Consider the following 24,107-nt stretch of genomic DNA (forward strand, 5'->3'; position numbering starts at 1 on the left):
GTGTCACCCCAGTCCCTGTGGAGTACCAGCCCGGCGCTCTGTGCCCAGCCCTGGACCTGGCTCCTTGGAGGCAGGGGTCTGGCCTGCAATGAGTCTGGTGGGGAGCCGGCCCTGCCCGACCAGGCAGCACCAGGTCCAGGGCCCCTGGGTCTGAGGGATGGTGGGGAGATGGCTTGGGGTGGCAGCGAGGCATCTGGGGAGGCTTTACTGGGGCAGTGGCATTTGAATTGGGCCTAAAAGATGGAGGAGAACTGGATAGGGAGAAAAGATGGCCTGGCTCTTCATGTAGAGGGAAGCTTATGAATAAAGCCTGGAAACGGGAACAGATAAGTGGGTACGTAGTGACAGTGGGGGGGAAAAAGGAATTAGAGGCTGTAAGTTGGCCTTGTGTCACATCTGGGCCATAGACTTTATGCTTGGGCAATAGGGAGCCACAGATGGCATTAGAGCCAGAGAAGTAATACAATCAGACAGTTTCCAGGTTTCAGGTCTTCCCATGTCCCGTCAGCCTCTCTGATCCCTGGGGGTAAGATAGAGAGCTGGGATCTCTGGCCATACTGGGGGGCCTTTTTCCCCACTCTGCAGGTTGGGATAGACTTCACAGCCTCCAACGGGAATCCCCTTGACCCGTCCTCTTTGCACTATATCAACCCCATGGGCACCAACGAATACCTGTCAGCCATCTGGGCTGTCGGGCAGATCATCCAGGATTATGACAGGTAAGCTTGGGGAGGGACTCTGAAGGTCAGCTCGGGTTCCGTCCAGCCTGAGAAGCTCATTTTGTCAAAGGTAGAAGGGACCCAGAGATCACCAAATTTAGGAATGGCCAGCACATGGCATATGTGCCATTATTGCCCATTCTGATCCCTGTAGCAGACATTGCTAATCGATTGCTGAACTCTTACCTACCGAGCCCAGATCCACACGGGATCCTTCTCCACAAAGCACACCAAATAGCCAGTAAGGGAATGAGTCAAGATAGAAGGTGACACTGCTTTGCTGTTGCTGCAAGCTCTCGTTTCAGAGTGGAGGAGGTGGAGGCCCAGGGTGGGGTGGAGAATTTGTTCAGAGTCACATGGATCAGGAGGACTGGAAGCCAGACATTCTCGTTCCTGGGCCCGGGTCCTCACGGCCTGACAGCCTCGCTCCTGTTGGGAACCTCAGAGGAGCAGCCTCTTCCCTGCCCCCCGTGCTTCCTGGAGGACTTCGGGTGGGGACAGTGGAAAGGCAGGGACAGACAGCTGTGAAGAGGGTGTGGCCGCCAACAGCATGGGCCATATGCGAAGTCCAGAGAGCCCCAGAGGATCCAGGAGTCACTTGAGGGTTGTGGCGTCATTGTCACAGGTGGTGCTCGTTGGGACCTCCAGGTCGGAGGGTGGAGTGACCAGGAGGCCAACACATGGGGAGCAGAGGAGGAAGGTGCCGATGCCAGAGACCTGGCAGGAACGAGAGCAGACTCGGGGATCCTGTGTGCACTTGGCCTCCTCGAGAGAGGCAGCCTGAGGACCATCCTCTGACTCCCAGGAGGCTCAGGGCCCAAGTGGCGGCTGTGATCCCAGGCCACATTAAAAGAAGTACGACATGCAGAGCAAGGGAGGTGGAAGTCCCATCTGCGTGGTCGGGTCGGGGAGCCTGCTGTCGCTGCTCCAGCTGCCCCCTCAGCCCTCTCGCTGAGCCTTCTCACGGGCATTCAGACTGAGCAAGGCCCCGCCGAGCGCTGGAGCCCTGCCCTGCTCCTGCCCCTCTCCCTGTCCCTCTTGCCATCCCACTGAGAGGCAGCACCACTCCCCAGAAGCCTTCACTCCCTTCCCGCATCTCCTCCGTCTTCCTTTCAGCAGATCCTTCCAAAACATCCTTGAATCCAACCTCTGCTCCCACCCCACTGCTCCCAGCCTGCTGGAGCACCATCACCTCCTGCCCAGACCGCTTCAGTAGCCTCCTCACTGGCCCCCTGTTCTGCCCTGGCCCCTGACGGTTTGTCCTCCACACGCCAGGGGGAGCCTAGATAAATAGCTGTTGAACTAATGAACAGACAGGGTCCCTGCCCTCGGGGAAGCCCTCCTCAAGGGGAAGAAATCACCACAGTCCCGAGACACCAGTTTACACGTGAGGCAGGAGCTGTGGGAGCACCAAAGAGAGCAGCATCCTGGGGTATCAGGGACCATTTGAACTGGGCCTTGGAGGATGAGTAGGAGTTTGCCATGGGGAACAGATTGAGGAGAGGTGTTTCAGGAGGGGGCACGACAGGATTGAAGTTGGAGTGTGAAGGTGCCCTGTGTGTTTGGGGACAGCAAGTGGCCAGGGCTAGGGGAGTAGGTTGTGAGGGACAACAGGTGGAAGGAGATGAGACTAGGCTGTGGGGCCCGATGATGAAGGGCCTTGAGTGCTAAGCCAGAGTTCTCATTTTAGGACAGTTCTTCCAAGCCATAAAAGGGAGGTCAAGAGACAGGCAGTCCATTTCACGGCCATCACGACCTTGGTTTAGTGGCTGCCCGAGGTCTCAGTTTGAGAAGGATCTAGAAGCTGCACCCAGACCCATTGGTTAGAAGTGCTGTGGTTGATTAGCAATGTCTGCCACAGGTGCAGATGGGGTCACCAGGTGCCCAGAGGTGGGTTTGGGCTCAGGTCATTGAACAGAGCTTTTTCTAGGGGTGGTGAGCTTTGTCTTTCTGTCCTTGGGGGTGTGCAAGGCAGAGTGGGCCGAGCCCTGGGGGGGTGAGGGGGGCATGGAAGGTGAGGCCCTGTCCAGCTGTCTCACAGTTTCTCCTCCTCTCTCTGATCAGTGACAAGATGTTTCCGGCTCTGGGCTTTGGGGCCCAGTTACCCCCAGACTGGAAGGTGAGTGAGGCTGGCCTCTTCTCTTTTGGTCGAGATGGGGTTCACGTGGACGGCCTCTCCGGGGTCTGCTTTGGAAAGGGCTGGCGCTGGGGCTGCAGCTGCTCTGCCTTCTCTGCGTTTCCCTTGACCCCACACCTGTTTCTCAGCCGGCACCTCACGCAAGCACCGGGGCGATAACAAGGGGCAGGACAGTTGTGGCCTCTGCCCCCTGGTACCCGAGTCAGGTGGGGAAGACAAGTAGGATGCTAGCTTAGCATATAAAAACAGCACACCCAGTTCAGTTTGAATTTCAGATAAACAAGGTTTTTAAGTATAAGTGTGTTCTAAACATTGCCTGGCACATACTTATACTAAAAACTATGCCTTGTTTATCTGAAATTCAAATTGAACAGGGCATCCTGTATTCCATCTGGCAACCCTGAAGACAGGCAGGGTCATCAGTGCTGAGATGGGGTAGCACGGGCCTGGGAGGAGCCCAGAAGAGGACCCTTCTGGCCTGGGGTATCAGGGAAAGCTTCTTGGAGGAGGCAAGGTCCGAGCCAAGAGGGAAAGGGAAAGTAGGAGTTTGCAGAGGGACCGGGGGTGGTGATGGGGCAGGGAGAGTGTTCAGGGCAGAGAGAACATTCTGTGCAAAGTCTGGGAGGCTGAGGGAGCAGGGGGGTTGGAGAAACTGAAAGAAAGTGGGCATGATGGATTCCCCATGGAAGGTGGGCAGGATGGAGAGGTATGCGGCTGGGAGGGGGGCCAGCCAGGCAGGGCCTCAAACACGTATTAAAGAGCAACAGGCGGCCGCTGCAGGGTCCACGAGGGGTGTCATAATCCAGTTGGCATGTTTGAAGGCCCACTCTGGCTGCTGATCGGGGACTGGCTGGGGTGAGGGCGGGCAGGATGGGGGGATGGAGAGATGTCCATTTTATAGGTGAAAAAACAGAGGCTAGAGTGACTGGCCCACGGTCACGTTCACAACAGGGAGCCTGGGTTCCAACTAGGCAGACGGACTCTAAAGTTTATTCTCAGAATCTGCCGCCTCTCTGATGAGGAGCCAGGGGCTGCGGGCACAGAGGCTCCTAAATCTGCAGGTCTGTCTTAGCCAGTGCCCCCGATCGTCTGCCCTGCTGTCCACATGCTGTTTCCAGAGTGAGCGCTCCCCTCGCCTTCTCTCCGGGGAGGATGATTTTCATCTGGAATTTCAGGGAGTGGCCTGCTGGCCATTGTATGGGGGCGACAGGATCCTGCGGGCCTACAGCTGGGGCACTGGGCAGACATGGCAATGCCGCTGGGGGCAGGGCGGGCTGGTGCGGCCAGGCCCAGCAAGAGCCTGTTGCTAGGACACCAGCCAGCTTTCAAAGAACTCTGGCTGAATGAGACGTTTTCTTGCACAAAAAGCTCCTTGAAAATGTCACAGGGCAGCTCTGGGGAGGCTGGGGCTTGGCAGGGCTTGGCGGGGCCGGCATGCTCAGCGGTGCCAGGAGGGATGCTGGAACCGGGCTCTGCCCCACCTCCCGCTGCCGCAAGAGCCTGCCCGGCCCGCCCGCCCGGCCCCTCACCCCCTCCCATTCTAACTCGTCTTGCTGCTGCCACTTGAACCTTCTGTTCATTCCTACCTCAGGGCCTTTGCACATGGTCTCCTGGCCTGTGGTTCTCTTTCACTGACTTCCCACATCACTTCTCAGCCGAGAGGTCATCCCCTCGGGGAGGCCTTCCCTGAGCGGGCTCACGTGGGGCCCCGCCTCCCTGCCCGCACCGTCCTTGTGGAGCTCTGGTCACTTCTGTATGTGTTGCTATGCGTGTTGATCGTCTCCCTCCAGGGCTCAGCGCTCGGGGGCACTTGGTTGCTCAGTGTGTCCTGGCTCTTGGCTCACACGTGGTGTGCAGTACTTATCTGTCGACAGTGAATCTGGGGCCCAGCGGCCTGAGCAGACAGAGGTGTTGGTTCTCTGAGGATGGGGAGCTGGAAGGAGCTAGAAGGAGCGTGCCCCTCGGCTGCCTGTCCTTGGGACCTCAGTTTTCCCTGGCCCTGGGCGCTGTGAGCCCAGAGAGGATGCCTGCCCTGCCTGGTGGCCGAGGGACTCAGAAGCCTGTCCCTGAGGTGATGGCATGAAGGCTGGGACCGTCAAGTGAGCAGAGTTAGCCCGATGCAGAGAGGGACCGGGCAGAAGGAAGGGTTTGGACAAAGGTCTGGGGAGGGGAAGAGCACAGTTTATGACTCTCCCCACTTTACAGATGGGGAAACTGAGGTTCCGAGAGGATGGTTGCTCTGAGATCCCTTCAGCTCCCTCTGTGCCCCCCTCCTCTGCCCTGCCCCTGCCAGGGCCACAGGGAGTGGCCTCTTAATTAACTCACTGACCACAGGACAGGGTCGCCAGGTGGGATGAACGGGGCCACTGATTGTCAGAAGGCAGCAGGGAGCCCCAGGACAAAGACCTGTGGCTGGCCGGTCCCCAGGGGCCCCTAATCGGCTTGGCGTGGGCTCCAGGAAGCTTGTCCTGTTTGCTGGCGTGTCTCGGGGAAACCAAGGCAGCAAGCGTGGGAGGGGGCTGGGCTGCCGTGGGCAACACGGCCCCTTGTGCCTCAGGTCCGGTCCTGGCTCTGTGGGCTCACTGTGGGACCTGGGTGTTCCCCGGCCCTTCTGAGCCGCAGGTTTCCCACCTGTGAAATGGAGCTGCTGGAGCACAGGACCTGAGAGCCCTCGGGGTGGATGGGTGACCCCTATGGCCCACCCACTTGACCTCCAGGCCCTCCTGCAAAGGAAGAGGGCAAAGAGTGGGGAATGAAGAGATTGGGTGGCGGAGAAAGCCGAATATTAATCCATCCCTTTCAGGAGGGAGCTTCTCCCCCTTGGTCTCTAAAATCTCCTAAAATCTGATTTTGTGGCAAGTCATTGGCCCAAGGGAGGCCCGTTTCCCTGGCAACCATTTTCCTCTCTCAGCCCCCTCCGTACAAGCCCCCCTGTTCGTCTCTATAGAGGCTCATGAAGTTGCCATGGCAACAAGGACCTCCAGTCCCCACACCTGGAGCCCAGACTGGGGACAGGGTGAAGAGGCCCCTGGGCAGGGACAGGGCCCAAGAGGGACATCAGGGGACTGGCTTCAGGCCAGCTCTCAGCTGTGGGAGTAAAGAGCAAACGCGCATTCCCCAGAACAGCCAGGGGTCTTCGCCTCAGGCCAGCCGCCACTCACAGGACAGGGCGGACTCCCCTGCTCGAGCCCCTCCCCTCTTGGTCCAGCAGGGCTCTCCAAGGCTGGGAGTCCAACCCCTTTGGAGGCATGAGGAGCTCGGGTCTCAGGCCTGTTCTGCTGTGTGACCTTGGCACCTGGCTTCCCCTCTCTGGGCCTCATCTTGTTTACTGGCAAAATGGGGATGTTGGACTTGGTGGGATTTCCCAGCACCCCCACTGTGGTGTCTCCGAGCTGAAGAGCCTGTCTGGGATTGTTTGTGCCCAGACTGAAGCTCTCACCGGGCAGACGCTCCCTGAGACCTCTTCATTCTCCTAATTTAAAACCCGTGTGAGGGGAACACCTTCTGAGGTTCGTGGGCTCATGGAAGGACAGCCCAGGAGGCAGCCGGATCCCAGTTCTAGCCCCAACTCTGCCCTTCAGTAAATGGAGACCATGGGAACATTCTCGTCTGTTTCATCATCTGAAAATGGGTAGTAACTGGCTTTTCCTCCCTGGGTCATTGTAGGAGTGAGGGGATGTCTGCAAAGCGCTGAGTGTGGGGTGTGGCATGCAGTGGGAAGGGGACTGGCTGGGGGTTTTGGCTGTGAGACCGCAGGGAGAGGGAGGAAGGGTGAGTGGGGGTCCTCCATCTGCGCTCTGGCCTCTCCTGAGCCCCCGCAGCCCTGAACGGTGTCTGGTTAGGGTCCCTCTGTGTTCCCAGATTGTTGTGGGCCCAGCGGCATCCGGGAGAGTGCGGGGCCAGCCTTTGATGCTCCCCCTGGGCTCGGGGCTGGGCCCCGGGGACCTGTGACAGCCCTCTCTGGCCCCATTCTGCTTCCTGACCCCCAGCCCAGCTCTAATTGGGCTGTCAGCCCACCCCCGGCTTGTCTCTGTGGCAGACGGGGGGTCTCTTCCCAGCGCTGTGCTTACTGTGAAGATGGGGGGAAGCCCTGGGGGCCCAAAGAGGTGGGACACTAACTGCAGCCCCCACCAGAGTGACAGTGGGTGACAGAGGGCATTCCAAGTGCTCCTTGAACCCACCGCCCTCAGAGGCGTCTCTGTCCCACTGAGGGACTCTCCTAGTGGACCCCCCAGAAGAGACTGTGGGGCTGTGGAATGTTCTCTTTCCTCCATTGTGAAGTGAGGGTGGTTGGGCCTCCGTGTGGGTCAAAGCAGCCAGCTGTGGAAGCGAAAGCAGATGTGGGGGTCTGGAGAGCCTTGGCCTGGGAGTGGGGTCAGGCAGCAGAGGTGCTGTCAGAGGGAGACTTGGCCTGGTGGGGCTGGGGCCTGGGCACAGTTTTGGGGCCAGGAGGCTGTGAGCTCAGCGTTTTCTCTGTGTTTCAGGTCTCCCATGAGTTTGCCATCAACTTCAACCCCACCAACCCCTTCTGCTCGGGTGAGTGTCAGGTCCACCTGCATGCGCCCTGGGTTCCTGCCAGGCCTGGCCATCTTCCTGGGGGGAGGAGGGGCGGAGTTCAGCTTTCCGTCCTTTTCTCCCATCCCCTCTCCCTCACACGTGCTCAGAGTGACAGATAGGGAAGAGCTGGAGGTTGGAGTCAGGCAGTCCTGGGTGCAAGGCAGCTGCTGCCCTTTCCTGGCAGTGTGACCTTGGAGAGATCACTGCACCTCTCTGGGCCTTTGCCTTCTCACCTCCCTCCGCCCTTGCTGGGAGGGCCTGGCCCTGCCACACCCTGCACCCCCTACCTTCGACAAGGAGCCTTGGCACCCAAAGACTGAGGGTTCTTGGGGGGTGAGGAGAGGAGGAAGGGGCAGGAAGTGAGCTTGGTGTCTGTGCTCACCCCTGGGCCTCCCAGAGTCAGTTAAGAAACTATCGGAGGAGAAGGGGACCCAGGAGGGTGTGGAGGAGGGTGGTCCCTGTCGCCGTGACACCTTGCAGCCTAGGGTTTGGCTGAGTGTAGCACTGACCTTCCCTGGGCATCCCTGAAGCTGGGCCAGGTTTGTACTTGGAAAGGAAATGCATCAAGTTGCCAACTCGGGGACAATGCTGGGACTCAGAAGCCATGGGCATCTGTTGACCGGAAACATGGCCCTGCACTCCTGCTGGGTCTGTGGTTTGGAGCAGGTCACCAGAGACGTTCTGTCCAGGTTCTGGTGGGTTAACCTCCTCCCCAGCCAGAGGCGTCTGGACAGGGCCACAGGGCAGGGGACGTTTTTCGGCTCGGAGCAGCAGCTGTTCACAGAGCACCTACTGTGTGCAGGGGCTGTGCAAGCATGTCAGTACCCCCAACCCTGAGCAGAAGCCATAGCATGTCCAGAAGGACCTCCAGATGGCCTCCCATGCTCCAGAGCACCACTGCAGGCTTTGCCGCGCCCCTTCTCTGGGAAGAGCCCATGGGACCTACTCTGGCCAACAGGACAAGGGTATGGATTCTCGGTCCCACTGACAGACAGGGAAACGGGCTCGGAAAGATTAGACAGCTCGCCCCAGGTCCCACAGCTAAGAAGTGGCAAAGGCAGGATTCGAACTCAGGTCTGTCTGACTCCACATTCAGGGCTCTTTGCTTTATACCACCCTGGCCCTGCCTTCTGGGAGCTTCCAGTCTCACGGAGCCCGCAGTGGCCTCGGCAGGGGCCTTTGGGGTGAGCGTGAAACAGACGCTTGGTCAGCAGTCGGGATGAGAGTGGATGTGGCGCAGGGAGGACCGGGATGACCCAGACCCTTCTCCCCGAGGCAGGCGTGGACGGCATCGCCCAGGCGTACTCGGCTTGCCTGCCCCACATCCGCTTCTACGGTCCCACCAATTTCTCTCCCATCGTCAACCACGTGGCCCGGTTTGCGGCCCAGGCCACGCAGCAGCAGACGGCCACGGTGAGTAGACACCCACCGGCGTGGATGTGCAGGACAGGGCTGGCACTGCTGGGCCCTCCTGCCTGTCATGAGCCGTGGCCAGACTGAGTCCCATCCTCCCTACCCCACCCACCCCGGTGGGCCTGGCCAGCTGGGTATTCTGCCTTCCCATGTTCTAAAAGCCTAGATGCCTCTCTCTGGGCCTCAGTTTACCTGTAAAGATGGTAAGAGGGTTGGATCAAGCTCAGCGTGATTATCCTGGCTTCTTGGAGCACAGACTTGAGGCAGACGCAGCAGCTCTGTACATGCTTGGTGGGCAACAGGGCTGCAGTCAGTGGGTGGGGCCTGCCCAGGGCAGAGGGTACTCATTACTCCTGAGACGCATGGAAACTGGCGACCGTGGTCCCTGCAGCCCTAAAGCTGACCCTCTGGGCCACGTGGTTCCAATAGGATAGCCCCCATCTGACACTAAGGGCTGCAGAGCCGCCAGGCCCTGGCTGGGTGCTCAGTGGCGAGGCTGGAGCCTGGCCCACCTGAGGCTGCCACGGCTGCTGCGTGGCATCTGGAATATCTGGCAAACGGCTGTCCTGGGCATCTGTATCCCTGGTCCTCTCCCTGCCCCCCAGGCCAGGCCCAGTGCCAGTGTTGGAGTCACCAAAGGTCACCTTGCCCCCTCTCCTGCCCTCCACCAGCACCTGCCCTGACCTCACTCTGCCACGTGAGTTGGGGGTCTTCTCCCCCTGCCCCAAGGGCAGTGCCCCAAGTAGCACTTCCCAGGCCCCGTGCCCCGTCCCCTGCATCAGGCTCGAGCTGAGGCTGCGATCCCGGCCCCCAGCCCCAGGTGGTGCAACCTGGACTGCCACTGAGACAAGGGTCTGATTCCCATCCCCTGGGAGACCCCACAAGCCCCTGCCACTCCCCAGGCTTCCTCCTCTGCAAGGAAGGGGTTGCTGCATGAATGCCGAAGTCCCTTCTTGACTGTCCTTTCCACCCTGAATCCGAGATATCACCCCAAACCTGCCCGCTGCCCCGTTGCCCCGGCCACCGCCCGCCCTCACTGGACTGCGCAGCCACTCTCACTGCTCTTGCCCTGCTGCCCGTTCTCCTCCCCGGCCTCTCCCTCCTCAGCGACCTCCTCTCCTTACCCCACGCCTTCCTTCACTGACAACCATTCCAGACCATTCTGCCACCCACCTCCCTCCTGTCCCTCAGACGTGCCAAGCTTGCCCCCACTAAGCCTGTGACCTGCCGTCTCCTCTGCCTGGAGAGTCTTCCTTCGACTCTCTGCCTGGCTGGCTCTGTCCCCTTCCTCAGTGTCCCCTCGAATGCCAGCCCCAGCGGCCTTCCTTGACCACCCATCTGAAGTCAATGCCCCGGCCTTCTCTGTGTATTCCCGTCTTGACTCTGACGATGGCGGCCACATCTCCTTCACATCCACGTGTCTCCTCTGTTTTGTCTCCCCCGTTGCACTCTCGGCCCTGGGGCCGGGCTGTCACCCCTGCTGGCCTGCACTGGGCCCTCGTCGTGCTCTAGGAATGGATGGATTTAAGTTGGCCCTGCTGTGGGCCGTGCGCTGTGCAAGGCTCAGGAGGCGGAGGAGGGGCTCAGCTAGGGCCTCTCCCAAAGGGAAAGGGACCTGCTCCCATTGGGACCACCCAGAGGAGGGAGGCTCCCACCTGGTCACGAGGCAGGTGGAGGTGGGCTTCCCGGAGGGGGCGGCAAAGATGGAAGAGGGGGTCATGAGAGGGAGAGAAGAGGACAGCAGGGCTGGCCTGGGGAGGGCAGGACAGCAGGACATGGTCTGGTGTTCGGGAGGCCGCAGAGGAGGGTCTGTGAGGAGGGGGTCCTGGGGCCAGAGTTTAAATGCTGCCCCCGTCCCTTCCTTACTGTGTGATGTGGGTAAATCACTTAACTTCTCTGAACCCGTTTCCTTGTTTGTCCAATGGGAATACTAATAGGCCCTACTTGGAGGAGGTGGCGTTAGGATGAGATGAGCTAACGCAACACCTGGCACCCAGAGAGACCTGAAGCCCAAGAGAGGACCGTGGCACAGGTTCTGGGACGAGCCCCTGGCAGAGGGGACGCAGGCACCAGGGACCAGGGACCAGCAGGGGGGGCACCCAGTGTGCGGTCGAAAGGAAGGCAGGCGGTGGTCTCTACTGCGGGGAGCGCCATCCCCTCTGGGCCAGCCTGGTCGTGGCGCTGCGCTGCGGGCCTGAGACAAGCCACCTTCTGGGCTGAGGCCTTTATCAAATAGGAGCAGTAAAGCCTCAGGGGCTGGGAGGGTCCGGGCCACCAGAGTGGGACAGCCACCGGACAGGCCTGTGAGTGGCTTCTTTTTAATTCCTGGGGGCGGGGCCAGGGCTGGTAGGAGAGGGCGGAGGAGAGGCAGCCCTTCAGCCTGCACCCCATTTGGATCCCATGTGCAGCCAGGCCATTGTCCCGCCCAGTCTGGTCTGGGCCTGAGCCAGCTTTCAAAGGGATGGAGACAAGGCCTGCATTCTTGTGGAGGGCAGGGAATGGGCAGGCTCAGGAATGAAGCCCCGTGGGGCAGGGCTCTCTCACCTGCTGGTCGGGCAGGACTGGGCAGGAGATGGGGTGTGGGGGAGAAGGGGGCTTTGCATGCTGGATCCTGGTCTGCAGGGGGCTTGACCCCAGGGGAGGCCAGGAAGGGTGTCTGAGCTCTGGGGAACAACTGCTGAGGGCCCCCCAGAGGGGAGAACTTGGCGCTTCCTGTGACCAGTCCTCATCCTTTCCACACCCCGGCCACTTGTCATGGCCTGGTCCTCCCAACCTGGGGAGGTGGGCTCCTTCTGGCTCCCCTCCTTCAGGAAGCATTGTCACCCACCCCAGCTGTGTGACCTTGGGCCATCTGCAAGCATCTCTGGGCTGCAGGAGCAGGGCTAGGCAGTCTCTATTGGCCCCTCCCACTCTGATGTCCAAGAAGACACAGCCGCTTCTCCACCTGCTGCCTCTCTTTACTCCATGCCACCTCTCACTGTGCACCGAAGGTGGAGCTGCCCGGTGGTGCAACCTCAAGCTCCCGAGGCCCATCAACCTGGTTCAAACCCTGGCTCCCCGACTTCCTGGCTGCATGGCCCAGGGCAGGTTGCTTAAGCTCTTTGAATCTCAGTCTCCTCACCTGTACAATAGGCATGATGGAACAGTAGCTGCCTCAAGGAACGTTGTGAGGATTCAACCAGATCAGCATGTAGATTGCTCCGCACAGTGCCTGGCGCACAGTAAGCACTCAATAAATGTGGGTGGCTGAATCTTCCAGGGACACCTCTTGGGCCAGCGTTTGGTGGCGCTGAGCACATTTAGGCCCAAGGCAAAAGGAGATAATATATGGATTAACTGGCGCTTTTGTGCAGCTGCTTTTGGGGGAACACTTGGTGTGGCTTCACCCTCCCTGTCCGGAGACACCTGCATGTGCGTCCACACCCATGTGCAGGAAATTGAGAGTGGGGGCGAGCATCTCTCCAGGCAGGCCCGCGCTCTCCAGTTCGTTCACACAGCACGTCTTTACCGAACGTATTCTCCGCAGCACTGGAGACCGGGATGCGCACAGTATGCCTCTGCCCTCTCAGAGCCCGCAGCCCAGGGGGAGCCAGGCCGGAAATGGCAGCTGTGACGCCACGCAATTAAACCAGGCTGAGACTCGGAGGATGCTTAAGAGTTAGTCTCGTGAAGTGTATGCGTGCACATGCATGAGTGTATGTGGGTGTGCGTGGAGTGTCCCAGGCAGAGGGAACCGCATATCCAAGGCCTGGAGGCATGGCGTGTGGGCGTAACTGGAGGAAGGAGTGTGGTGTCAGAGGGGCGTGGGGTAGATGAGGTTGAAAAGGTAGGCCGGCTCCCACAGGGCCCTGGAAGCCAGTGAGGAATCTGGATTTTCTCTTGAGGGCAGTGGGGAGCCACTGAAGGACATTAAGAGGTTCCGGGGGGCCAGGGGACTCCCATCATGGGGCCTTCATCCTTCCCTCTGCTCTTGCCCACAAGACCTGGGCCTTGCTGTCTGTGGCCCACTCCTGGTTGGCCACCTAGGCGTCTGGTGTCCCAGTGGAGGGGAGCAGGGAAGCAGCCAGGACCCTGGGAATGTCCCCCACCCTCCAGCAGCCAGCTTCTCAGAAATAAGCCAGGGAGTGAGTGCAGCTTCCCCGACTCTGCCTGGAACTGCTGTGGTCAAGTCAGTTTCTGGTAAATCCAATCACACGTTAAATGCATTAGGGGAAGCAGCTACTTTCAGCCCTAGAAACCTGAAGAACCTCTGCCTACAGGCCAGAGATACTCCATCCTGGAAATGTGTTGGGAGTTTGGGTTTTTGCTTCCACCTGCCAGTGATTGGCTGCGTTTCTGGAGCATGGACAGGGCGTCAGGGCCTTGAGAAGCCGAGGAGGGTGCGAGGGCCGACCCAAGGAGTGCTTGGGGTGTGGGGGGAGACGGCGGTGTCCAGACGAGCCCTCCCCGAGGCGGGATTCTGGCAGTAGGAGCAGAGCTCAGGCTGGGGAGAGCCTCCACGTCTGCCTGGGACGGAGGAGCTCAGATGAGTGGAAGCTGTGGCTGGGAAGGGGGTGCCAGGCAGAAGGAAGTAAAGGGGGGAAGGTGTGGAGGTGGGAAGGCGTGGGGTGGGGTGGACCGGGACTGTGGGTGGGGACGGCAGACCCCCTCCCACCTCCTGCCTGATTCCACCCTTCAGTGTCCCTGTCCACAGCCCCTCCCACCTCCCCTCTAAACTGTCTTGGGGGTGGGCCGTGGACCCCTGGGTTGTAACAGACCTTAGAGGCTCTTGGTCAACCTCGGCTCCACCCAGGATGGGCAGCTGCACTTCCACTGCCCAGGCTGCTGACCCGAGACTGGGCATGTGGCGGTGGGCATGTGCTGGCTGGCTGCACACAGGAGCAAGGGTTACTGTCCAGCACGATGGGTCTGGGCTGCCCTGCTGGACACTCAGGCCTTCCGACACTGGGTGCTGGGTGACAGGTTGTGGAAAGCGCCCGGCGCGGGGCCCCACTATTGGAGAGACAGCTGCAGGCCACGGATGCTGCGGGCGGTGAGGAGGACACTGTGGAAAGAGCCCCAACTTTGGAGTCAGCCGGGCTTGAGTTTGAATCTAGACTCTGCCATTCCTGGCTGTGAGGCCTTGAGCAGGCCACTGAGCCTCTCTCAGCCCGTCTCCTCATCTCTACAAGGAGAACCACAATGTGAGGGTGACAGGGAGCATCTGTCTGCTCACGGTCACTGTGTGTTATCAGGGACTTCCTTGCTCTGTCACTTGGTGCCCCCAGGCACTGCAGGCCCTGTCTGCTCCCACCTCCCTGGGGAGGAAGGCGCCAAGGCTGGGAGGCAGGCCCAGGCGGGGCTCTCCACGTCTCCTAGTGTAGGCGCCTGGCTGACTGAAAGGAGAGAGCCAAGAGGGCTTTGAGGAGAGGGGAGACCGTCCCACCCACTGAGGGTGAGGCTGCTGACCACGCCAAGCGTCCTTTCCTTTCCTCATGCCAGGCATCTCTCAGTGCCTTCCTTCCTGCCAGCTTAGGTGTCTTGGACATACTGCCCTGGACTACTTCTGGTGGGATGGAAGTGGGGTTTGAGGACCACTTAGGGAAGGGGTGCTGGGACGATGCTGGGCTGTGGGGGGACGAGGGTCTGGATGGGCTTATGAGGCCCTCCCAACCCCAGGGATGGGGGCCTGGCGGCAGCAGCCCTCCAGTACAGGGATTCAGGCCGCCGTCTCCATAGCAACAGGTATCCCCAGCCAAGGGATTGGTCTCTTAAAGGCACAGTGCAGGCAGAGCTGGACTGCTGCTGCCCGGCGCTGGGGGTTAGGGTGGTGGAGTCCATGCCGCCATGAAGCTCACCTCATTGCTTTTGTCCACAGTTGTGCTTGGGGGACAGGCAGGAGAGCGAGGCATCCTAGGGGGCTTCACTTGTGTCCTCTGTGTGTTCCACAGGGAGCAGATGGGTGAGATGGTAGCCAAGCGCTGACCTGGGGTCTGGCTTGGTCCTGCCCTCCTTAGCTCCCTGACCTTGACTAGTCTGGGTCCCAAATTCTTCTCCCGAGAATCAGAAGGGTCAGACTAGAAGGCAAAAGCCCCAAACAGAGAATATGAGGCTACAAGAGCTTTTCTGGTTTTTTATGGGTGGGGAAAACTGAGTTCCTCAAAAAGCGGACACAGGATGCTAAGGACAGAGCTGAGGTGTAACTGAGGTCTCGGCCAGCTTCACATCCCGGGTCTCTGCCCACAGGATCGTCCAGGGAGCTCTCCTGAACTTCACTCCCTCACCCACCTTCGCAGTTTATACTACAGCCACCTATCGCCCACAGTAATTATTCAGTAGTTTTTTTCTTAATTTGATAAAGAAACTTTATAACCCACTGTGAGTGAAAAGTCACTTATCACTTGCTATAAATAGAAAGTAACAATAAAAATAAATACATCAAACTGTACAAGATATTTAAGCCTAGAGACTGTCGCCCCTGAACTCTGAGTGTCCCGCCCTCTCTCTTGAATAAGGACGGGTAGGGGATGTCAGAGAGGCGTAAAGACACCAGCACCAGACTCCCAGGCGGTGTGCAGAATGGAAGGACTGTGCAAACCAGGCCCCTTCCCGCCGGGACTCGAGGCTGCGTCTCATGTGTGACCCCACGTCCACTCTCTACTGGCAGAATTCTACAGCCCCAGAAGCACTGGCCTAGCTGACCTGCTTAGTTCCTGCCAGGCCTCTCAGAGGCCATGCTCGCAGGGACAGTAGGGTCGCAGAGCAGGATGGCCAGCCTCCATGCACTGGGGGCAGAGGGGAGGCTGCTCCCGGGCTCCACTGGCCAGAACGCATCTCCCTCCCCAGCCGTGGCCTGACTGCACGGATGCAGCTGTCCATTAGCGCCACGGCCACGCGGCAGGCGTGTTCTCTTTTGAGAGGTGCAGCCACTCTCACTGTGCAGGGGAGGAAACTGAGGCACAGCGAGTTGCCCAGAGTCCCACAGTGTGGCGACTGGCAGAGCCCGGCCGAATGCAGGGCCCTCAGCCCCGAGCTGGGGTGTCTGAGATGGCAGATACGGTGGAGGACGAGCGCACTGGGTGCTTCGGGCTGCGACCAGGTCAGGGTGTAGATGGAGGAGAGGCTGGCGGGGGCCGAGGCAGTGGGGAAGGTGGCCGGGATTTGGCTACAGTTAGGGAAGAAGAGCCACCTTCCTCGCAGGAGCCAGAGGGTGTGGGCTGGGAGAGGGGGCGGGGAGAGGGGTGCTGTGCTGAGGCCCCGACTGCCTGGCCCCTGCAGCAGTACTTCATCCTGCTCATCATCACGGACGGCGTCATCAGCGACATGGAGGAGACGCGGCACGCCGTGGTGCAGGCCTCCAAGCTGCCCATGTCCATCATCATCGTGGGCGTGGGCAACGCTGACTTCGCGGCCATGGAATTCCTGGATGGGGACAGCCGCACGCTGCGCTCCTACACCGGGGAGGAGGCGGCCCGGGACATCGTGCAGTTCGTGCCCTTCCGAGAGTTCCGCAACGTGAGTGTGGGCCCAGGCAGGGGTGCGGGGCGGTAGGGGACCCCAGTGCCAGAGTTAATATCAAGGAGGGGAGTCTTGGGGTTGTCTGCCCAATCCTAGGCTCCTCTAGTCTCAGCAACATTGACTGTGTCCTTCCTGAGGGCCTACTATGTGCCCAGCACCCTGCCAGGCCCTGCCCCCAGACAAGGCTATATGACAGTGTGAGCGCTTGCTTCAGCATGCTGACGGAGCACAGGGGAGCGGGGCCCAGCCCAGGAAGCCCTGCCCTCCAACTCGGGGCCGGGCAGAAGTAGGCAAAGCATTCAGGGCAGACAGAGGGACAGTGCAAAGGCCCAGAGGTGAGAGGGGCCTTCCTGGCAATCACACCTAACCCAGCCTCCTCACTTCATGTTTTAGAATGGTCCCCCCTCCCTAAGGGCCACTGCAGGGGGGAATGGTGGCCTCACCTTGTTCCTGGAGGTGGCTCTGGTCCCATTTGCAGGTAACCCCCGGTCTGCCCACAGGAGGCTAGGATTGGCTTCTTAGCCCATAAGGAGCCCCAGAGGGAGCACAGTCTCTCAGATGCCACAACTGTACTGCCAGCCTAGGGCCTGACTCTTGTTTGACCAGAGGCACACTGTCACACTGTGTGGCCTTGGGCAAGCCCTTGACGTCTCTGGACCTCAGTCCCCTTGGCCATAAGGGCCTCTCCAAGTGCTGTGGCTCAGATCCTGGGAGCCAATCCCAGCAAGAACTGACCACTCTGTTTTGTACCCAGTGGTCCTCACATCTCTGCCCAGTACCCCCTGGGCTGGCCTGAGATAGTTCGGCTCCTTCTGCTGGAGCATTAGCTTCCTGAGGACAAATGCTGGGCGTTGGCCACCCATTCGTGCTGAGACTGACTGAGCCCCTCCCCGAGCCTGGCCTGTGGCTGGGCGTTCAGAACAAGACAGTCACGGCATTTATAGCAGCCAAGAAGGTGCTCAGGCCACGTCTGCCAGATGAGTAGGCTGTGCAGCTGGCCTCCCCCACCTCTTTCCCCGGAAACCCTCCCACAGACAAACGCATCCTAAGGCCTTACTCCCCGGCATCACAAGGGCTCAGGCTGAGTTACTAACACCCGGCATAAAGGCAGGCACAGGGCGTGGAGGGCTGGCGGGTACGGGCCAGGATGGGGGACGCTAGTTTTTGCCAGCCTGGTCCCTCTGCCCAGATCCTGTCCTCCAGGGACACCTTCTGTAGCAGCTCTCCAGGCCTGAGGCCCCTCACAACTTCCGTTCTGTAATCCTCACTCTTCCTCTTTTCCCCCTTTCCCCTCACCCTCGACCCTGCAGGCAGCAAAAGAGACCTTGGCCAAAGCAGTGCTGGCGGAGCTGCCCCAACAAGTCGTGCAGTATTTCAAGCATAAAAACCTGCCCCCCACCCACTCGGAGCCTGCCTGAGCGCGGCCCCCCCCCCCCGCCCCCCTGGCAGCAGCACGCCAGCTGGGCACCCACCCCGGGATGCCCACCCCCCTGAACGCCGGCCCCCGGACGCCCACGCTCACCCTGCTTCCTTGTGCGTGGCCTTTTTTACCAATCCACATTTTTATTTTTTACAACCAGACCTCCACCCCCAGTCTCTCCCAGCCCAGCTGGGCTTCCTTTGTTCCAGTCACTGATGATGCTTCCAGGCCAAACTGGCTTCCTCTCCTCACCCCGCCACTCTTAAGTATTGAATGTACTTTGTATAATTTTAGTGGAATTATTGTTATTAAAGAGAATAAAATTTTTACAATCATAACTGGCTTCTTCCAAGTAACTGGCTGCAGACTCTGAAAGGAACGTGTCCCCGGGGCATCCTTTGTGTCGTAGACTGCACCTAACGCCTGCTGTTTTTTAATACTGTGACCATGTTCTCTATCTGTTACACTCAGGGTAATAAAGGAGTTTCAGATGTCCCTGTGTCAACTCCTTCCTCAGCCCAGACCCGATGGGCTCACTCATCTGGGAAAGGAAACAGGAAAACCACTTTCCCCAGGCAGCCTGTGAAGCTGCTACTTGGGGACATGCAGTCCACATGAACAGGGTGCCTCTGTTACACGGGCACAGAACCTGGCACACTGTACATGCTCAATAAATATTTGTGGATGAATAGAACACATGGGTCCCCACAGCAACTGTAGGCTTTCTGGCCCCTGCAGAGCCCACACCAGTGTTCCTGGGAATCCCCACATGCTGGCCCAGCAGGGTGCCCTCCGCTCCTTCCTCTTGGTCCACACTGTCCTGCGTTCCACCACCCCCACACACACACAGCCCCACAGGACAGCAGCCACTGCCGCCCATTTGCTCCTCCTCCAGCTCTCCCAGCCCTGGGCTCAGCCCGTGGTCTGCAGCAGGTCCTCTGGCCTGAGGATGCTGAACAGGGCTGCTTCTGCCCCTGCGGACAGCAGCCATTGGCTTCTACCACATGCCCCCTCCAGGCCAGGCCCAACTTCATGAAACCAGCCAGGGGACCAATCTTGAAACCCGAGCCATCGTCCTAGTTCCCTGCTCTCTTCCACATAACACATCTCTCTCTCTCTTATCCACCTCCCCCTTGGAGTTCCAGCTAGCCCCTTTGCTACAGGCTTATGTGTAACCTAATAACAACTACCATTTATTAAGCACTGTTTCCAGCTCTGTACCAAGTGCTTCACAGGCATAATCTGGATGAACCCTTCCAACAGCCCCTGCCTAGGAGCATTTCAGAGATGAGGAAACAAGCAGAGAAGCTAATCGAATCTATGAGAGGCAGAGCCAGAACTTAGATCCGGGTCTGGCTCCAGAGCCCCCACTTGTTCCGCTGCACTGAACGGCTTCCGCTCAAGCTGCTGATGGACCTGCCCCTCCCCCCACGGACACTGGGAGTCAGTCATCTCGACCTACCCCCAGGGCAGTAATCCTTGGGAGTGACCTGCTGGCCCTGGGTGGTGTGCCCGGCAGTTTCCACCTCTAGGGGCCTGGTGATCTCAGGAGCCCGTGCCATCCTCGGGGACTGAGTGACGGATGTCTTCATCCTAAGCTTCCAGTGCCTCTGCGGATTCTGTGGCCACCAAACGCCGGCTGAAATATCCTTTAGGGCGACCTCCACTCCTAGAGGGCTGCAGGACCGCAGGTAGCCCTGATTTCCCCAAGGACCCAGGGGCCAGCTCGGCAGCATGGATGGAATCCTACGACCAGCGTGCCTGGCTCCTTGGTCCACGCCTCACCCTTGCTCAGGCCAGCTGCAAGACTGGGTGCTGGTCGACACAGCACAAGACTGCTTGTTTACCCTCCCGTTGGGTAGCTAAAGTGAGTCTAGCTGGATGTCACACCCAGGGAAGTTTGTACCCTCTCCAACCTGAGAGGACCTGTCAAGTTCTGATTGCCCAGAGGCTTCTCTAGGGGAGCAGCCTTCTCCCAGCCTCATCCCCTCCTCAGCCCCCAGGGCACGGGGGTATTGGGGTGACCACTCCTCATGCAGACCTCTCCCTTTCGCCTCCCCCTGGGAGTAACTTAGCAGCCTGGGGAGACTGACATCTATTGGGCCATGTTAAGGCAGAGTCCTGCCTTGCATCAGGGTCCATCCCAAATGCGCAAACTTACGGGCCAACTCCCTCAGGTGTGGTGCCTGCAGCCCCCACTTCTGGGCTTCATGTGGGAGCCGCCCCAGCCACAACTGCCCTTTCTGCCCCTGTCTCTGCCTGAGGTTGGATGGGCCCGAGTTCACAGGAGAAAGGCATGTGCCTGAACTGACCAGGCCACACCACCTAAAAAAACCCAAATCCGTCAGTCCTGGGGATGTAACATACAGCATGCTGATAGAATTGATAACACTGCATGGTATATTTGAAAGTTGCTAAGAGAGTTAAATCTTAAAAGCTCTTATCAAAAAGGAAAAAAATTTTTCTGTGTCATGATGGATCATTTTGCAATATATATAAATATTGAACAATTATGTTACACACCTGAAACCAATAAAATGTTATACGTCAATTATATCTCAATAAAAACCAACCAATCAACCAAGCCTTAGAGCTGCTCCTTGGTTCTGACACATGGAGAGCAGGCTGAAAATAGAACCTGGAAACCCAACTGCAAGAGGCCTTCACCCTGAGTCCCCGCCACTGAGACCTGGGCACTGGCATTTATTTAAAAGTTTCACTGAAATCCCAGAAAGACAGATGTAAATTAAAGGCTCAAATTAATGTTCTGGTTCTGTCACCTACCTGTGCGACCTCAAGCAAGTTGTTAAGCCACCATGAATTTTGGTTCCCTCTAGAAAATGTAGAGAAGAGGGGCTGGCCAGCAGCGTAGTGGTTAAGTTTGCGCACTCCACTTCGACAGCCCAGGGTTCACCAGTTCAGATCCTGGGCACGGACATATACACTGCTTATCAAGCCATGCTGTGGCAGGTGTCCCACATGTAAAAAATAGAGGAAGATGGGCACAGATGTTAGCTCAAGGCCAATCTTCCTCAGCAAAAAAAGAGAAGGACTGGCAGCGGATGTTAGAGCCAATCTTCCGTGGAAAAAGAAAGTAGAGAAGAGCTGCTTCACAGGATTTTTTTTTTAGGATGAAGGACTACCATCCACAAAAATGGTCCACGAACGTCCCAAACAGTACCTGGCACATACACAGCAGGCCCTCGGCACACAGTGAATGAAAGACAGACATCAACCTAAGAGGTAATGATGTGCAGGACTGTTCCTCAGACAGTGAGGGAGGAGCCCCCGCCGACAGCCTCAGGCTCGGAGGGAAGGTCACCTCTGGGTCCTGCTGCCTGGCTCCTCTGCAAGCTCTGAGGCCTGTTACTGCTTCACTCTCCCGCTCCCCTAAACTGTTGCTCCAGCAGGTAAGGGAGCAAATGCCAGTCCTTGCCAGCATCACCAAGGCATGAATGTGCGACTGGCTTCTTGTGTTCAACTTGTAACTACAAAAGCGTTGCCAAGACTCTAGCCTCCCACTGAGCAGAACTTGCATTCGAATCACACTGTTATGCATAAGTGGGCTGGGGACACCAGGAAATCAAGAAAATACCCAAGTGCAAATGATGGTGTGCTGCCACTGAGCTCTTTTTGTTTTTCCGGAGGGGCTTAAGATGACAGCTGAGCCACATACCCACGGCTAAGACACCAGAGCCAAGGAACCGGGTGTGCCTGAGCAATTAACATTTAGCTAGAGGGAGGTACACAGCAGAAGCTGGTGGTTGGAGCTTTGACGACCAGAGGCGACCCTTCATTGTGTCGGTGTTCTAGCTGCCACTTAGGAATGCTGGTAGGACAGAAAAACCTGCCAGAAATCACCACCGACAGCAGCTCTGGACACCCTGCCCAGAAGTGGGGGACGCCAGTGTAAGAGCATGAATCAGGATGACCATTTACTGAGCACTGTGTGCCAGATACCGCACCGAGGACCTACTCCAGATTATCTTTCACCCTCGCTAGGAAGTTGGTGTCATTATTCCTATTTACTGAGGAGGAAACTGAGGCCCAGAGAGGTTAAGGACCTTGTCCAGGTGATCCAGCTAGTAAATGTCTGGCTCCAAGCTCATAACCACTATGATACACCCAGGGAAGGTGGAACTAGGCTGAGTTCCCAGGGAGGAGAAGCAGAAGCAGTGGGGAAGTCTCAGGTGAATGAAGGTTGTCTCGGGTGGAGAGGAGGCAGACAGAAGGGAAGAAAGGCATGAGGTGGAGAGTGAAAGAGATGAGGACACAAAGGGCTAGCCCAGGTCACCCCCTGGTAGGGACTCGACTTTCAGTTCAGAATGCTCTTGAAAAAGCTGAAGCGCCCCCGCCCCCCCCAACTCTGGATGTGCGAAGCCGGCTCTCCCCTCCTGGGTCCTGGGAAGAGGGCAGGTGCGTACATAGGCCGCCAGCCACCTCTCTGGGTCCAGTCACATCCGCCTCCCGTCTTTTTATGGATGGAAAAACAGATGCTGTGAATTTCATGCTCCTTTCTCCCCACCCAGGCGGGTGCAGAGCCAAAGGTAGACGGCCAGCAGGAAGTGGCTGAGAGGGCGTGGTGTGACACAAGCTGGACAGTCCAAAGAGAGCTGGCCGTGGAACTCCTCAGAGACAAGCTTTCTCCCTCACACGGTTCAAGAATTGTAAGACCACCACCACTCACAACAGCAGAAGCAGGTTTAAAGAAACCCACGCCACATTTGGGTTTCAGCCCTTGTTACCTAGTTATAAAGTCCCAATTATTTACGAAGACAGAAGGGTCTCCTGTCACCCCTGCTTTTTCTTCTTTTCTTTGGGCTTGAACCATACTGTCCACACTGGATGCTTTGCAAGGCTGCTTCCTCTGTTGGGCAGACCAGACCCTGTTTTGCTATTTGTGGTTTCTAGAGCCTGCTGTGTCTCAGTTCCAGAGGTCTACAGAATGGGGACCGTGGAAGACGATGAAATGGTCACAGCGAGTCTCAATCTCACCGGAGACACCAGGGCAGAAATCTCAGTCTGAAAAGTTTCACCCTTCTCAACATAATCGAGCTGTTAGGGTAGCTGGGGAGGGAGTTGGGGGCACAAAATTCAGTATAGGAAAAGCGAGATCTGGTTCTCCTACAGGTTTAGCAGCTTTCGAGCTAATGTGTGTTTTTATTTATTTATTTTTTTTGAGGAAGACTAGCCCTGAGCTAACTGCTGCCAATCCTCCTCTTTGTTGCTGAGGAAGACGGGCCCTGAGCTAACATCCATGACCATCCTCCTCTACTTTATATGTGGGATGCCTACCACAGCATGGCGTGCCAAGCGGTGCCATGTCCGCACCTGGGATGCGAACCAGCGAACCCCGGGCCACCAAAGCGGAACGTGCGCACTTAACTGCTGCACCACCGGGCCGGCCCCTAATGTGTGTTTTTAATCCCTGCACCCTTCGTCAACTTTCCCCACCATCAACAGAGGCCAAGAGGTAGAACAACGGCCTCTTCCAAGTCAAACCACATAAACACGGTGACTGGGAGCCCTCGCTCTGCCTGCTGAAAGGATGTGAGGCTGCTCTGGATACGTGCTTCGGTACCAGCACCATCGCAGGAAGCATGAAGCAGAGAAGGTGCCTGCAGTTTCACCTGAATGTCTCGTTTGTCAGCAGGGGCTGGCGCGCCTGCACTGACAGTCAGGAACAATCAGCACACGGTACTTCTGAGAGGAGGAAGGACTCAGAAGGCATCAGTGACAGGCGAAGGGAAGTCACCATCTGGCAACGGGCACCAGAGTGTCGCCGCATTGGAGGGAAAGGAGGGGCTGGCTGAGATCCAGGGGCCTCTCTGCCCACGTTAAAACTGAGCAGCTTCTCTGCCTGCCAGCATCACAGTGTCAACACGTTCTGTGTGTCTCTCTCTCCGTCTCACACCAAGAAAGCAGAAACAACTGACGTAGGAACCAACGGGAAGAGAGAACCGTCCAGGCTCATTCCCCCGAAGCGGGGGAAAGTCCAGATTTTTTTTAAGCCCATGCCTCCCTCTGTCCTTGAGGCCTCACACCTGGTCTCCCGTCCTCCTCTCCCTCCCAAAGGGAGAGCCCCTGCCTCCCTTTACGAGACAAAGAGCTGGAGCAGTAGCACCGCGCCCTGGCTGCCCACAGCCACAGGGCTGCTCTGTGCAGGAAGGGGAAGAGCAGGAGGGACCGCAAACAAGAGAGGAGGAAAGGACAGCGCAGCACCTTCGGACTAGAAGCAGCTTGCAGAGTTAGAAGCCACAACTATAACACGTATCAAACAGAGGGGGAGCCTCGGCGAGGCACCGAGGAGAGTCAGGATGTGCAATTTCAGGATTCCAGGAGCTGCTGAATTCTATCAGCTCGC

The 24,107-nt window shown here is 58.2% G+C and overlaps 1 protein-coding gene across 2 annotated transcripts in view; it reads left to right on the forward strand.

Moving 5' to 3' along the window:
* The window catches only part of CPNE2 (copine 2), a 46,535-nt gene extending 28,454 nt beyond the window's left edge, over positions 1–18,081 (forward strand). The window contains exons 11-16 of one of the 2 annotated variants that reach the window (XM_014827338.3): positions 586–719; positions 2,784–2,838; positions 7,341–7,392; positions 8,693–8,826; positions 16,084–16,320; positions 17,634–18,081. In XM_014827338.3, the coding sequence (XP_014682824.1) occupies positions 586–719; positions 2,784–2,838; positions 7,341–7,392; positions 8,693–8,826; positions 16,084–16,320; positions 17,634–17,741 (720 nt within the window). In that variant the 3' untranslated portion in view covers positions 17,742–18,081. Of the gene's footprint in view, positions 1–585; positions 720–2,783; positions 2,839–7,340; positions 7,393–8,692; positions 8,827–15,051; positions 15,272–16,083; positions 16,321–17,633 lie in introns of those variants that run through there. The other variant, XM_070500228.1, reaches the window with a different exon arrangement.
* The last annotated feature ends 6,026 nt before the right edge of the window (positions 18,082–24,107 follow it).

Source organism: Equus asinus, chromosome 28 (assembly GCF_041296235.1).
Source record: "Equus asinus isolate D_3611 breed Donkey chromosome 28, EquAss-T2T_v2, whole genome shotgun sequence".
Classification (NCBI taxonomy): domain Eukaryota; kingdom Metazoa; phylum Chordata; class Mammalia; order Perissodactyla; family Equidae; genus Equus; species Equus asinus.